Consider the following 15238-nt stretch of genomic DNA (forward strand, 5'->3'; position numbering starts at 1 on the left):
TGAAAGAGGATACCATGTTATTTGGCCATTTGAAAACCTTTTACATACTTAGGCTCAAAGGCAGAGTGAAATACTGAAGGAAACGTTAATTGCCCCTTTCTAACATATTCTCATTTCATCCCACCAGAATAGCAAACTGGCTCCCTTGCAATGCAAGAGAAAGGGATAAGCACCACAAGTCAGAACCCTCCACCATTAAGAGTCAGAGAAGGTTTGGTGAGAAATAGCCTCTGGCTTTCCAGAACCTCAAGGCAATTTCTTGCTTTCTCATTTACAGGAACAGTTCTACTCCCCCAAAATATCTTGGGAGTCACACAGATCCTGGCAAAATAGATGTCAGCCATCTTCGGAAGGCAAGTCAAACATGAAAACAGAGTGAATTTCAGCAGAAAAGGTTTTCCAGGTGTATACCTTTCAAAAAAGTACCTTGTCTCCTTTTCAGCACATATTTACTTTGAGGTTCTGTCATGATTTATGTTCCTTCCCAGTACATCTTTGCTTTGCGTCCCCTCCACAGGCTGAAAATCTTTTCTGTTCTTTCCTCCCCTAATCCTGTCCCTCTTCAAGGTCATTTTGGAGTGGTAGTAGTCAGGAACAGGTATGGGAAGAAGCTGTTTGGCTTTACAGTCCTGTAAGAGAGTTACAATGGTCTGACTGCTCTTTGTCTCTTTAAAAGTCAGAGAGAAGAAGGACCTTTTTGGTCAGTTTTGTTCTGACAGACCAAAGTGTCAGAGAAGCCAATGCAATTGCATACTTCTGTTTCATTTTAAGGGTTTCACAATTGCAAATACTGGAAGAACACCTAATCCAGCCAAAATCCAGGAACATCAACTATGTTGCTTACTGGCCTACAGAAACATATCATTATCACTTGCCATGGACATTCTCTACTGGAAGGAAAGTATGTTTTATTCAGGTGTTAACATTGTATCAGTAGGGAGAGACCTCAATTGGAAATCTGCTTCCAGTTAGCTCCATGAGCTTCAGTAAGTTATTTTTTTAAAAGAAAAAAAAATACACAAAACCAAAACCCAAAACTTCAAACAAACAACAAACCTGTACATAAGAAAACTCACTAGCCTGTAGCAAATGCTGTTATGGAAAACATATCATGTCCTAAGTTAAACAAAATTTCCCCTTGTAAGTACCATAATAGAAATGTACAGGAAAGTATTTATGGATTGCAAACATATGTAAGAATTAGATTGCTCCCTCTGTTCCTTCACTTAGGAAGAACATTCATGTGGTTCTTAAGTGTATTTCTGTACACTTGTCCTGAATTTTAGTTAGAACAAACTCGTGGCAAGGCTGATGCAAGATGAAGGCTCAGATGTTCCATTTCCCCAAAATCAGAAATACAGTTACACGGCTCCTACAGTGCTCTGCTACAGGATCTTCCTTTGTTTGTTTTATATGCAGAGGATCAAAGTGCGTTGCATCTTCTTCCAGGAAGTTCCTATGTATCAGAGGCAGCATTTAAGCAACCAGGCTTACTTATTTAACCTGAAACTCAGCACAGCAGTCTCATTTCTATCAATAGCATTTTCACACTTCTTCATCCATAACTTAGCTGCAGGACCAGTTAGTTCACCATTTTCCATGCTATTAGATAGTGATTACTTTCACCTCCTTAGCAGAACAAGATTGTGGAATTTGAGGCCCCACATGGCCTCTCTAACTGCAAGTCCAGTCCCAGAAGGGCTGGAGCAGCCAGTTCTGTCACTGCTCCAGACCCCAATCCTCCTCCTGCTTGGATCAGCCCCAACAAGCCCCACTGACATGAGTACTTCTGATTTTAATAGAAGTGCACATGATATTCTACAAGCCCTCACTCCTGCAGTCTCCACTTCTAATTATGAAAAGCCCTTCTGACTGAAGAAAAGCCCTTGAAAACACAAAGCAGATGTGCCGCAGAGGTTTAATCTAGAAAGCACTGAAGAATACATAGGAACATTCAGATGTACATTATTTTGAAGTCAATCTAATATTTTGGGGTGGTTCCACCTCTTCAATTTTTCCCTGAATTTTAAAAGCAGACAATATTAAATTGCCCTGTTCTGAAGAAGTTTGCGGGAAAGGGAAAGAACTTGAGCCAGAAGAACCAAACAAGAAAAACTGAAGGAAACAAAACCCAAAGTTTCCACAGTATCTGTTTTCAATTTGTCTGAAAGCTATTAAAAAGTTTCTGAGAAGGTTGTTGATGCACCAAGGCTTTGAATCTCACTTTGAGGTACAATTGACCACCCTGTATTTAAAGCAAAATTCACATTACTTACACATTTTCAGAAAACATTTCTTACACATTTTCTATACATTTGCATCTTCTCAGAACATGAAAATTTTCAGAGGTTACCATGCAGTTATTTTTCCTCCAATTTTCTGCCTGCCTCTTGTATGGATTTTTAAAGGCACCAATGCTATAACAGAAGAAATCTAATTATTTCACTGTAGCTTATTATGAATGTTTCTGCATGTCACAGGATTCCCTGTATCACTGCATCAGAAACTGTCAAAGATCACTCCAGACTGAAAAAGCCAAGGATTGCAGACTAAGGCATGAAAGCAGAGTAGTGCATCCTGCAATTCCAAACAGCAGGTACCACCATCACACCTGGCTTTAGGCAAGGCTCTCTTCCTCTCATTCTTGATCCATAAAGCCACATAGATGTTATGAATGGAAACATCTGTCTACTGACAATATATCTGGACATCAGAACCTGCATACAGCTATGGTGAATGCAGTCAATTTATCTTCTCCAAAACTCTTCACTGACATTCCACTTAATAAAACTGGTGTCACTAATAAAAAAAATATGTAGCATTTTCCATTCAGCATCTGAACCCTTGCTTCTGTTTATCTAGGGAAGAGTCTGTAAACAAAACCAACCAGGACACACGGAAATGCTAGATATCCCTTTGCACTACTAATACTACAAACTCATTTTTGGCTTACCATGGATTCACTGATTAAGAGGAGGAGAAGAGCCTCTTCTACGTTGTCTTGAGGGCAGTACACACTGAAAGACAGAATACATTTTTCTGAGGAAGGTCAAGAGTTATCCTGTCAGCCTCTTTCTCATTTCACAAGAGAAGAGGTAACTTGAAACATCTCATGCATAATTCATTTGCTAGGCAATACTTTCTTTGCAGGTTCACACAATTAAAAGCTCTGCAATATATCTTAGATGAGCTATACTAAACCCTAAATAGATTATTTCAATTTCATAGAAAGACAGGCCTTTGGTTGGACTTTCTTCTTCCTGGACGGGGGGGCGGGGGGGGGGGGGGGGAAATCACTCGAAGTTTAATGTTTTATTTTTCCAGCAGACTTTTTAGTGGGAAGTTGAGAAACAAGAAGGCACAAAAACTACTGCATGAATCAGTACTACCCAAGGGTGTTCAAATACACTTCTTCTTCCTTCCAATAAACTGAAATAAAAATTAACACTTACTTCTCTTCTGAGTACAGCTCAGGCCTCCGACAAAGAAGATTGCTAACATAAAACTGATATTCCTTGTTCATGAACTCAGGAAGTGGATCAGATAAAGGGCTCCAGTAACAGTCTTCACTGAGGGAATGTAGAAGTACTTGGGCTAACTGTTTGGCTGCAGTCTAGAGATCAGAGAAAAAAAGAAAAAAGCACAGATCAGTGAAGTCTTCTCCAACACAAAAGATTCACCTCTCGCCATGTTCCACCTTGGGAAGGTGATGCACCAGCACCACAGTACCACTTCTCAGAAAGCTGGAGAAGCAAAATCAGCTGCTGAGGTCTACAAAAGGGTCAGTTTCTTCCCCCCTGAGAAAAGACCAAACTTTTGCATTTACATTGTCTTGTTGCAATGCTCTTGAAAAAAGTTAACAAAAAGACCTGAGAGCAAGGGATGCTTTGGTGAAAAGGGACAACTGATTGCCACATGGACTGCTGAGACAATGTCACAATAGTTACTATAAAGAGCGTGATGACACTACATTGTGTTCTCAGCCTCAGAATTTGTATGTAAGTCTCAGGACCAGAGGCAACTTTTGTGTTGGTTTAAAAGATCAACCTTTTATCTGTTAATATCACTCTCCCTTAAAGACTCTTACAGTTTCACCTTGGTACTGCTTCTCTCTTCCTGTTGCAGTAAAGGAGGGAGGAGAGAAGATGCTTAGGAACTTCGTAGTGAGACAGTAACATCACATGCACTTTTTTTACCATCAAGCAGCCAAAGATCAAACAGTTGCTTTCCACTTCATACGCACAGCTGGCAAACTGGGCCCAAAAGGAGGCAAGTTAACTTCACTTAGCAAAACTATCTTTGGCATTTACCCTTGTCTGATACCCATCAAATCTCTAATTTCTTGCACTGTAAATAGATAAGCCTGAAAACAAGCTCAGAGACATCAAAATGGGTGATGTCTTCTGTGAATTCTATGCAGCACACCATCTATGCTGTAAAGTAAATACTGCACAAAACAGAGAGTGGCCTGAAACTTCAGCCCTTCTACCCTAATACTTGAAAATAGTATTTTGTGACTTCTCTGACTATTGGATAGGTATTTTATATGAAATTTACACTTTGTTATGGGCCCACCAAGAGTAATTTTCTTTTAAACACCAGGACAGGTACGTTATAGATGTCATATCTCAGTATCTATGGGATCAAATAAACCACACTGAGGTTAAAATTCCTATTATGAGTTTCGGAAAAATAACTTGTTTTGATGCAAGGCTCTTGAGTTTTACCCACCTCACCACACATGAATTCACTGAATTAGTCTAAAATGCAACAACAGTAGTGTTCACCATCTTTTAAACATCATAAAGGGAGGCTTCAGAGATGGCAGTGATCTGAGTGTACAATGGTGTCTCAAAGAGATGTCATCATGTACAACTCCCTGGAAGCCCCAAGACCTTCCATGCCCTGCTATTGACAAGTTACAGAAAGCTGTCTGTTTCTAACTAAGCTTTTCTATGCTTTTTATAGCAAGTAACTATGAGTAAAATGGCCAAGGGCCCTGCAACATTAGCCAGTATCATTTTATCATCTCAGTGTGCAATTATTTAGTCAGTTTTACCCTGAGGAGTCAACTCTCCTGTATTACTTTTCCTACACTCTCAGAGGGGAAGGAAAATAATTTGCCAGCAACACAAAGATCTCTGCTGGTTCACATATAAGCAGGAGTACTGTTTGTGGTAAGCCATTCAGAAGGCAAGCAACAAATACTTCTAGCGTCTTTAATTTTAACATACAGTACAGTAGCTGTGTAAATTAGCTTCACTCTTATTTTGAGTAAGACCAAACAAACGAGAACAGGCCAAGACTCTGATTTATGTTATTACTGCCTTTGGCTAAAAAAAGCATCATTATGCTTGAAGAACACTGTGATCCCACAAATTAGGAGAAAAAAAAAATTCATGTGTTTTACTTTCATGCTTGAAAAACTTGTTTAATTAAGCACATTCCTTCCTTTGCCTTCTTGATGGCTTTTTAAAATTAATAAGAGAATGAAAATGTAACTTCTAAATCTCAGGAAAGCCTACTGAATGAACACCTTGAGAGTTCCCCTAAGGGATAAATCCCCCAGGAGTGCTGTACAGCTGTCCCCAGTTGCACAGGGACAGGAGCAATTGAGCCATGTTCTGTCACAGTCTAGGAGCAGCAGATGGTTAGACTCATTTCAGCAAAATTATAAAACAGGCAAGCACAAAAATACCGCTGAACTCTGATCTCAGCTTGGAAAAGGATGCAACCATTTGAGTGGACAATTATTTAAGTCATCTCTTCTAATTTTCTGCACAAGATTCCACATGCATCTGTATTCTCAAAAACTCTACACAAACCCATGCCCACCTCCCCTGCCCAACCTCTCTGGAATGACACAAAACACAAAGCAGAATCAAGTACAAGTTTAGCCATAAGAGTATCATTGCTTTTAGGGCTGCAAAGCTTTCACTCCCAAGACTGTTATTCTGCAAGCTGTTGACCTTGTCACCTTCTGAGTCATTTCAGGACAAGATGTCTCCAAGGGGAGACAGGGAAGAACCAGTTTAAAGTCCAAGAAGTTCAACAGGCACATAAGTACTTCTTTACCTGAGACATTCAGGATAAAAGGATGCAAAGATGCAGACTGCCCACACCAAAAAAAAAAAAAATTTAAAGCAATTAGAATCACTCTGTACTTTATTGAAAACAGTTTTACAGAAAGAACACTGAAAGATGTCAGTCCAAAAAAGCACTGCTTGTTGCAAGAGACAGAAGTACTTAATGCTTCTACATGCAAATGCAGAAAGGTGTGCACGCACACTGAAATTGAGAAAGAAAACAAGACAGCGTCACTGAAGGACAGCACAGGCAAACTAATAACATCTCCGTTTCTACTTGGGCCAGAAAATGCACTGAAATTAAAAAAAACCGAAAACGATCAAACAAACAAAAAACAAAATACAAACCCAATAAAAGTAATCTACATGCCCAGGTCTGAAAGTTTGGAGCTTTCAATTGGGCAGGTCTTTGAATTAAGGGGATCACTTGACATATCACCTCCAAAAGTTAAAAAAAAAAAAAAAGGAGGGGGGGGAGGGGAAGAAAAAAAGCCAGCAATCAATCAAGTGAGGACAAATACACTTTCGTGCTACAGCACTGGTCAATCGAGAATTCCTGCATACCAGACTGCCCCACCCTCCCATCTCCCATTCCCTTACCATTTTGAAGGTCTGAGTAGCTTTTGTTTCTACAGTCCGTAGTATTTCTCGCAGACTCCTTAATCCTTTCACAATATTTCTATGGGGAAGACAGAAAAAAAAGAAAAACAAAAGAAAAGGAAAACCCCCAAAATCAGCACACTGGAAACAGAATATTTTTATGATGTGCCAAAGCTCAGCAACACACCTGAAGTTCAAACAGCCCATGAAGCAATCACTAACACTGAGTGTGCAGTAGCAAGACAAGTCACTCTGAGGCACAGACAGGACAATGGCACAGAGCAAGGCAGCAACTGTAGCATTGCCTACTCCAGATGGCTTCCTAAGAGAAGATCACATTCACATTTGATGAACAGAGGGGACATTTGGAAGGCTTTCATAGCTCATATTTATAAAGCAGATGCTGCTCCTTAAAAGCATCCACATTTCCTCTTCATACACACAGATTGTACTTGTTTGAATTATATTGAGCTTACGTGATGCTTTCAAATGACGATTTCTTTTAGGTGGTGCTTAAATGCCTTGTGTCTGATGCTCCAGGCACAGGATGAAATTACAGTGGTTTAAACAGTTTGTTATCAGGCAGCCAAGTTGCAGAAACTGTCTGCAAGCACAGCTTAACCTGCAATATGAGGGTTAGACTAAAAAAAAAGTTTTTTAAAATCATATTACTCTGCATATATCATGAGCAATTAATGCTGACTAGTTGCCAAATGCTATCTTAATCGTGTCTGCGCACTCAGAGAGATGCAGAGAGGAAAGATTAAACACTGGACATAGCAGTTAACACACTAGGGGCCTATCAGCTGTTCAAGGCTAAGGACATGGCCCCAGCACCACAGTAACTGCAAAATGGTTCAACGCACATTCATTGCAGGGCCAAATCTACCCAAAGAAATACAAGCTATCAGAAAAGAAGCAATGTTGTACAAGACAACAAAATGAGCAGTTGTACTGGTACATTAATGGTCACTCTAGCTTATGCAGGAGAATTTTCTGTGCAGATAAAACCATGTTCCATGGTTTAGTTGAAATGTTGGGTTAGACTCGATCTTGAAGGTCTCTTGCAACCTAGTGATTCTGTGATATGCTTAGGAACACCTTTAACAGACAGCAGGAGCACAAAATGAGCAGGACAGGAGGAGCACCCAGCACTCATCTCCTCCCAGACAGGTGCCTGTGTGGTCAGGACCTGTCAAAGAGCACCCATTCCATCCCCTGCGCTCCCAACAATACCAGTTCCACAGGACTGAGGATTTGGTTTGGCAGCTTTTGTATTTTGAACTTTATCAAACATTACTGAGCCATGACAGGAGACAGAGCACACCTGCCAGCATTCTACAAACACAGGAGTTTGTCTTTCCACTCTACTGTTCCAAGCCAGGAGACTGTCCGAGCACACTTCACTTTGAGCATATGAATTGCTCTGCTTGTAACAATAAGGAACTCACTGTTCCATTAACATACCTTTTTATACTAAATGTGCACTTCAAGGGGAATTTTTTTTAATTAGGATCTTAAGAAGTTTACAAAAAAGAAAAGTACGTATTTGGAACAGAAATAAATGCTATCTAGGTGACTGAATGAGGATGCAGACATAAAGCCTCTGGCAATCCATGATGAAAACACTTATCTTACTTAGATTAGAAACAAAACAATCTTGAGCTTCTGCAGGACTTGGATAGAGGACTACCTGGAAACCCCAGGTAATGTTGCCTCAAGCCATGGCATCATAAGTGAACATTAGATCACGGAAATGAAGTGAGTCAGAAGAGTCCATAGGCCCCTATTGTACTGCTAAAAGGCCAGAAAAAGAAATGAGGAAAAACAGGAAGAGAAAAGGACACGATAATTAAACTGCTTTGGTTTCAGTTTTAGCCACAGTAGTGGTCAGAGTACCATTTGAAAGAAACATGACGAGGAGCAGTTTAGGATTCAGTTACAGCTAACCTAATAATAATGAACACAGACAATCATGGGTACAAACTGTGACAAAGAGCAACTTGAGAGTCCAGTCAGTCCAGCTTGGCATAAAAATATGTTTTGTGCATGTACCCTATTAGTATAGATTAATTACTAGTCCATGAATCAAAGCAGTCATATCAGAGTTATATAATATAGTTTGGTTAACATTACACAAAATTTTAAGACACAAGAAAATAAAGAAGTACACTGTTTTCTATGCAAATTGCTGGGAAAAATATCGACAATAAAGGACTGGACTGTGGACACAGAGGTCTGCAAAGACAGTCCCCCAACAATATGGTCACCAGCAGATCATGTTCCTATCCCCACCCATTTACTGCTAAAACAAGCAGTTGCTGACAGATAGAACAGACCATCTCGTGACAATTACACAGCAGTTTGCATCATCTCCTCTCCAGAGTAAAGCGGTACCCAAAGCACAGAAACAGCAGCAACATCACTGCCTCTGCCCACCTCCTTTTGCATCTGCACCTCGCCCAGGTTTCTAACAAACCATACCCTCTCCTTAAAAAGCTGTTCATGCACAGACACAAGAAGAAAAGGCAGTAAGAAATGAGCCTAAAATTCATACATCTGCAACAGAAAAAAAACCAAAAAACCAAAACAAAACAACAAAAAACCCTAAATAAACAAATCAACCAAAACCCAAAACCTAGTGCAGACAATAACATGAAGACAACTGGCTGCCTCTTACAATATGACAGCATCTGCCTTACTATGTTCTAGCATCAACATTCCTCACTGGAGGAGCAAAATAAAGCTTTCTTGGGTTGCAGCATGGCAAACAACTGCAGGAAATGTGTCTTCAGAGACACAATGTTTTTACATGGCATCTCATTAAAACCATCTGTGACTTCTACCAGCTGCAAGACTTGCTGGTCCTTAGAGCTGGCAGTTCAACACCTGAAGGGGAGACTGGACCTTTCTTTGATATTGGTGTCTTCTTTCTACTGCACACTGCAAGAGAAAAAGGCATCCCTGACCACACTCTGAGAACAACACATCTGATCCTGCCAGCAGGAACAAAAGCGTAACAACAGCACTTGTATCCTTCAGCTCTTCTGCCTGTTGAGGCAAGAATAAAGCACTCACTATTCCTTTAGCACACATGTAGCACTGGGGAAGGACATCCCACCTGGCAGAACCTACCCCCTGACAGCTTAAGTAGTTATCATCCCAGGCTTGTTTCCTACCTGAACATGCTGGAAGCAAAAAGGGAAACAAAAGCATTTCTTTGAGCTGCTCAGTGTCAGGTGGAGTAATCTATTATACTCATGAAGCATCCTGAAAAGCTTCTTCCCATATTCCTCCCCTTTCCCTAATATATCCCAGTGCTGCTTATGCCCTCTCGTGGCAGAAACCACACATTAGTCTTAGCTGCGGGGGCGGACAAGTTGCCACATCCCACCAAGCTCCTTTTATCTCAGCGGGCCTTCTAACCCTGGCTGATGTTTCTCACTTGCACTGCAGGAGCTAAGGAGCCCCTGGGATTCCACTCCCATCCCAGCTGCAGGAGCTCCATTGCTCTTTCATCAGGAGACAGTTATAGAGAAGATTTTGTTGCTATTACAGCAATTCAGCTTATAATCAAAGCACAAGCTTAATTTACACGTGTATTTTCCTTCAACTGTTTTCCTGTAGAGATTTTTGTGGCTTGTTTCTGTTTGGGATTTCATTTTTAGTTTTAAGGCTATCATTAAATTATGGGAAGGGAGCACACAGGGCCCATAGTAAAAGCCAATATACCCCACTAGATCTAATGAACCCATCACTGACAAAGACTGAATTTACAATGTTGCTGAATAAAATGAACATGAGTTTGATATTCAAAAGGTGCCTGGAGGATATCAGTGCCATATGTTCTAAATGGTGTTTTATTTTACTACATAGTTAATGAGCTTACCAGCAAGACCTGAGCTTTTTGTTTGTCATGAGAAGGGCAGAAGGTTAGGAAAGCACATACTGTGCCACAGCTGGCCAACCCCCGGCTCACCCGGGAAAACCACATACCAAGCAGATACTGAGACTATGCTTTACAAGTTCATACTTTGCTTTATGCATAAACTTATACTTGCCTGACTAATGGGGTCATTTTACAACATCTGAGCTTTGTATTTTTGTAAGCCTCCAGGTTAAAACAAGGCTTACCTGAAAGCACATCTCATGGATATGCTTACAGGCAAAGCTTGGCTCTACAGTGGCTATTTGCAGTTGCATTTGAAGTCATCCTTGGGGGATAAAAAAGTAGCAAAAAAATCCTAAACAAGAAGCAACTCTCCTCCTCCAGTAGAATCAAAAAAATGGCATCAGTTTTCTACAGAAGGATTTAAACTGATTTTTGCTTGGATTTTTTTTATGCTAGTTTTCTTCTTTTCAATCTTCCTTGGGTTTTTTTCCTTTCTTTTCCAGTCTACTCAGCAGGAAAAGAACTGGAGAAAATACCTTTCACTGGGGGTGAAGGCAAAAAAGCCAAAATTAAATATTTGTGAAGACAGTTTGTAGTGAGAAACCCAGTATCTGACCCCTTGATAATAAATGGGATAATATGGCGCAAGAAGAGGACTACGGAATGATAGATTCTTACAAATACTGTTTACAGATGCTGAAGAGACATGCTCTGACATGACAAAATCTTTCCATTGGATAACCAGAGTTAATTATGTTTTGAAGACACCGCCTAGTTTGGGGAACAGCATGTGTCCAATGGCCTTTGGAAGTGGGCATTTACAGTGTCTTTTCTACTGATCTTGAGAAGGTTTTTCACTGTAGGCTTGTAGATATTAACTCCTCCTGCCCTTCTGAAGTTCACTGGGAGCTGTATTTCTGAGGTATAATAATTACCCTGGAGCAGCACTGTTCCCATGCACATTCTCCATAGCAAATCCACACAGATTTGGGGCATTGATTGGGGTATTTAGGACCTTAGACAAACAAATAAATAAATGAAAGAAACTACCTGTAAGATTTCACTGAACTTTAAACCAAGTGCTGTGGCTGAAAATTTTAAGGGCACACATCAGTGTAAATTCCACTTTCTCTTTACAGTTAAAAGACCCTTGTCTCCACAGGGAGAAAAGCTAAGTCAAGACAAGAATATTGTTCTATCCCACCCTCCTTGTAGGTCTGACTCAAGACTTAAGAAAGACAGAGACACGCAAACAGAAGAAAGGGAAGGACACTGAAGAGGCTTGAGGTGAGCCAGCAGCCAAAAGCCCTAACAGAACACATAAAAAAACTAGTCTTCATCTGAGACAAAATACACAATATCATCTAATTTTATTAATATCTGCATCCACCTACCCTTTCTTTAACTGAGTCACGTAGGCACTCTGTAGAGCTGCTTCCAGAAAGTAGGAAAGTTCAAACTCAGAGTAAGTCACATTGCTGCCCTTGATACTCCTTGAATGTGTGTTGTTTAATGTCTGCAAGGGAGAAAAAGAAATATTCGGGAACACAGATAACTGTCAGAACTAGCCAGATCCTCATGAGCCAGTGACACATTCAACAATAAAATGTTACATTTATTAGCTATTCAAAAGTGTTATAAAATCAATCTTAAAATAAATTATACAAAGACTTCCATGAGATATTCTACATGCAAGTTGTGTTTTGAAACACCATCCATTATTAGTTTCCAACATTTAATAAAGTAAGTAGAAATACATACATATTAACACCAACAGCTTGGGAAATACCACTCAAAGATCCATCGAGCATGTTGCACAGAAATATCAATACAATGTTTGAGTAGGTTTATCTAGTTCAACATAACATATATATTTGTTAAGAGTTAGCAAGCCACCAGGAGTCCTGATGGAAAAATCTTCATCTTTCCTCTATTTTCCTATCAAATCTTCCTTGGTTTTGCTTCCTTACAGAGAACCAGCCACTTCCATGGCTGAAAGGTGCCTCTCCAAAGCAGGGTTTTTCATCTAGGACTGGAGAATGACTGTGAACTTGTACTATGTTTGTCTTCAATCCTGCATTTTCATCTCTCTGTCCAGAAACAACTATGTGAAAGAAAGTTGTAGACAAGTGGAGGTCTGTTCTCCTCCCAAGTAACAAGACAAGAGGAAATGGCCTCAAGTTGTGATATAAGGAAATATTTCTTTGATGAGAGAGTGCTCCAGCACTGGAACAAGCTGTCTAGCGAAGTGGTGGAATCACCATCTCTGGAAGTGTTCAAGAATCACGTGGTGTTGGCACCTTGCAACATGATTTAATGGCAAACACGGCAGTACTGACCGAATAGCTGGCCTCAGGAAACTCAGAAGTCTTTTCCAACCTTACTGATTCTATGATTCTAAGCAAATAAATTATAGGTCAGACCCTTTCTCTTCTTTGCAGACTCAAGCTGTCAGTCCAGCACTGGCAGAAACTCATCCTTCCACAATGGAAGGACAATAATAGTTTAAATTTAAAGACAATTGAATACTGTTTTCTGCAGAGAAACAGAGCAGACCACATGTTAGTTTGCTTTCTTAATGAATTTCTATACGCGCACTAAGTTTATTTTTTCTTGTTTCAATGCAATTAAAATCAAGACCTGAAACAGAAACATACCTTTGCTACTGAGAAGAGTGGTATGTCCTGTAAACTCAGCTAGGCAAAGTCTGCATGTGCCCAGCAAATCAGAGGCACATATTATCTGCATGGCTCAGTGGAGGGCTCCCAGTATTCATCCTACCAACCACTGGCTAAACAGTCACTTGCCACTAATCACAGAATGGTTTGGTTTGGAAGGGACTGTAGAAGATGATCTAGCTTCAGCTCCCCTACCATGGGCAGGGTCATCTTCCACTATACCAGGCAGCTCCAAGCCCCACTCAGCCTGGCCTTGAACACTTCCAGGGATGGAGGATCTAAGTTCTAATGATCTGGATTCCTCAAGATTCACTTGGAAAAGGTGAAGCACTGGTAGTTAAACTGCTATGGCTGACCCAAAAAGGTTTGTTTCAGCTCATTAGGCATCTCAAAAGCCACTGCTGTGTATCATTTACACAACAGGTATGCAAAATGTCTTGAGTTCCCTCACGCCAGCACTTGCCAGGCAAAGCTCCTAGTTCCTCTTTAGTAAGGGCTAAACTTGGGGCGCAGCTTGTGCATATGTGAAGTATTTGATGCTTTACCACAGGCAAAACTTATTTCCAGACCTCATTCTCAGAGGAAACAGGTAGAGACTAGCTAAACTGCTGTTTTGCCAATGGTTTTATTGAGACACCTCACTCTTTCCAACCTGTTCTCATACACCTTTGATATGATCACTTAACATTTCTTCATTTTTTTATTTTTGCTGTCAAAACTCTGGAAATTCCACCCAGGCCAGCAGGCAATACCCTAAGCACATTTCTTCTTACCTTCTCAAGCTCCTGCAAGTATACTCGGGCAATAACACATGCTCTCTCAAAACAAGCCATGACTTCCTCCTCCCTCTCACACAGTCGAGCACGTGAGGCAACTGAGTTGGTTGAGCGCTCCAGTGACAAACCTGCAAAATGGCAACATCTTCTTTTACCGAAGCCCATCAACAGCAGTATGGCTATATTATTCTTAATTTACCAGTTGACAGGAAGGCTTTTCCACATGTGGTTTTCCCGCTTGATTTGATGACTTTCAGGACACTATTCCCATGAAAATTCCTACACATGCAAGGCATCTTTGTCATGCTGCTCTAATACACAATGCCAATGCACACTCCTACTGTGCCTTCCAAACACTTTATGAAGATGGGGGATACAATTCCTCTGGTAGGAATCAGCAGAAAAATTGAGGCGTGTATTGCCAAAGACAGCTATAGATCTTGGCTGCTTCAATTCACTGCCAGCCTGGCAATGATTTTGATCATTTCTAGGCATCTGCTACTTTAAGTAAACCTTTCATAAGGAGCAGTGTTGAGGGGAAAAAAACCAAAAAAAATCTCTAACTGGAAAATGATACAAAGTCGGAAAATTTGAGGCCTCTCTTGGAAAATCTGAGCACATGCAGATTGCTCATGGACACACAGCAAGCTCTTGGCAAGGCACTGGAGACTCTTAACCACAAGATCATTCCCTTTCCAAAGAAAGGAAAAAAAACCCTGGGTTTTGTACTCCTGAACTTCTTTCTTGCATTACTATCCAACAGCACCAACAAACAAAGACTATGTTAATTGAAGATGAAAAGCTACTGGTCCCTATATTAAAAAATTCTACTATCAGACCCTTGACTGGCATCACAGTATGACATCCTTTATATCCTTAAATCTAATTGAATAAGCTACACATCCATATACCAGTTTTACTCTGATTGGTACAGGTTCTTATGCCACACTGGATCTCTACCACTGCCTTAAAACTTGGATCTTCACCAATCACAACTGCACTGATACCAAGTAGCCCAACACAGGTTGCAAAAAAGTTCAATATATGCTTTCCAATGAGTTTTATATATAACAAAATTCCCTAATAACAATGACAAATATGTAAGATATAATACAAATTCTATTGTTCCTGACACAGATCCACAGAGGTGACAAAGAAGAAAAGAATTCAGCAGTCCAGACAGCTCTCCAGTGAAGTAATTTCAAC

The 15238-nt window shown here is 40.3% G+C and overlaps 1 protein-coding gene across 3 annotated transcripts in view; it reads right to left on the bottom strand.

Moving 5' to 3' along the window:
• Window positions 1–15238, bottom strand: part of TTC7A (tetratricopeptide repeat domain 7A) — a 168136-nt gene that overhangs the window by 131679 nt on the left and 21219 nt on the right. For all 3 annotated transcript variants that reach the window (XM_066316054.1, XM_066316055.1, XM_066316053.1), the window contains 5 exons: window positions 14030–14160; window positions 11973–12094; window positions 6687–6765; window positions 3453–3613; window positions 2954–3017 (listed from right to left, as the gene is read on the bottom strand). In XM_066316054.1, the coding sequence (XP_066172151.1) occupies window positions 2954–3017; window positions 3453–3613; window positions 6687–6765; window positions 11973–12094; window positions 14030–14160 (557 nt within the window). The remainder of the gene's footprint in view (window positions 1–2953; window positions 3018–3452; window positions 3614–6686; window positions 6766–11972; window positions 12095–14029; window positions 14161–15238) is intronic.

This window comes from Sylvia atricapilla, chromosome 3 (assembly GCF_009819655.1).
Source record: "Sylvia atricapilla isolate bSylAtr1 chromosome 3, bSylAtr1.pri, whole genome shotgun sequence".
In the NCBI taxonomy this organism is placed as follows: domain Eukaryota; kingdom Metazoa; phylum Chordata; class Aves; order Passeriformes; family Sylviidae; genus Sylvia; species Sylvia atricapilla.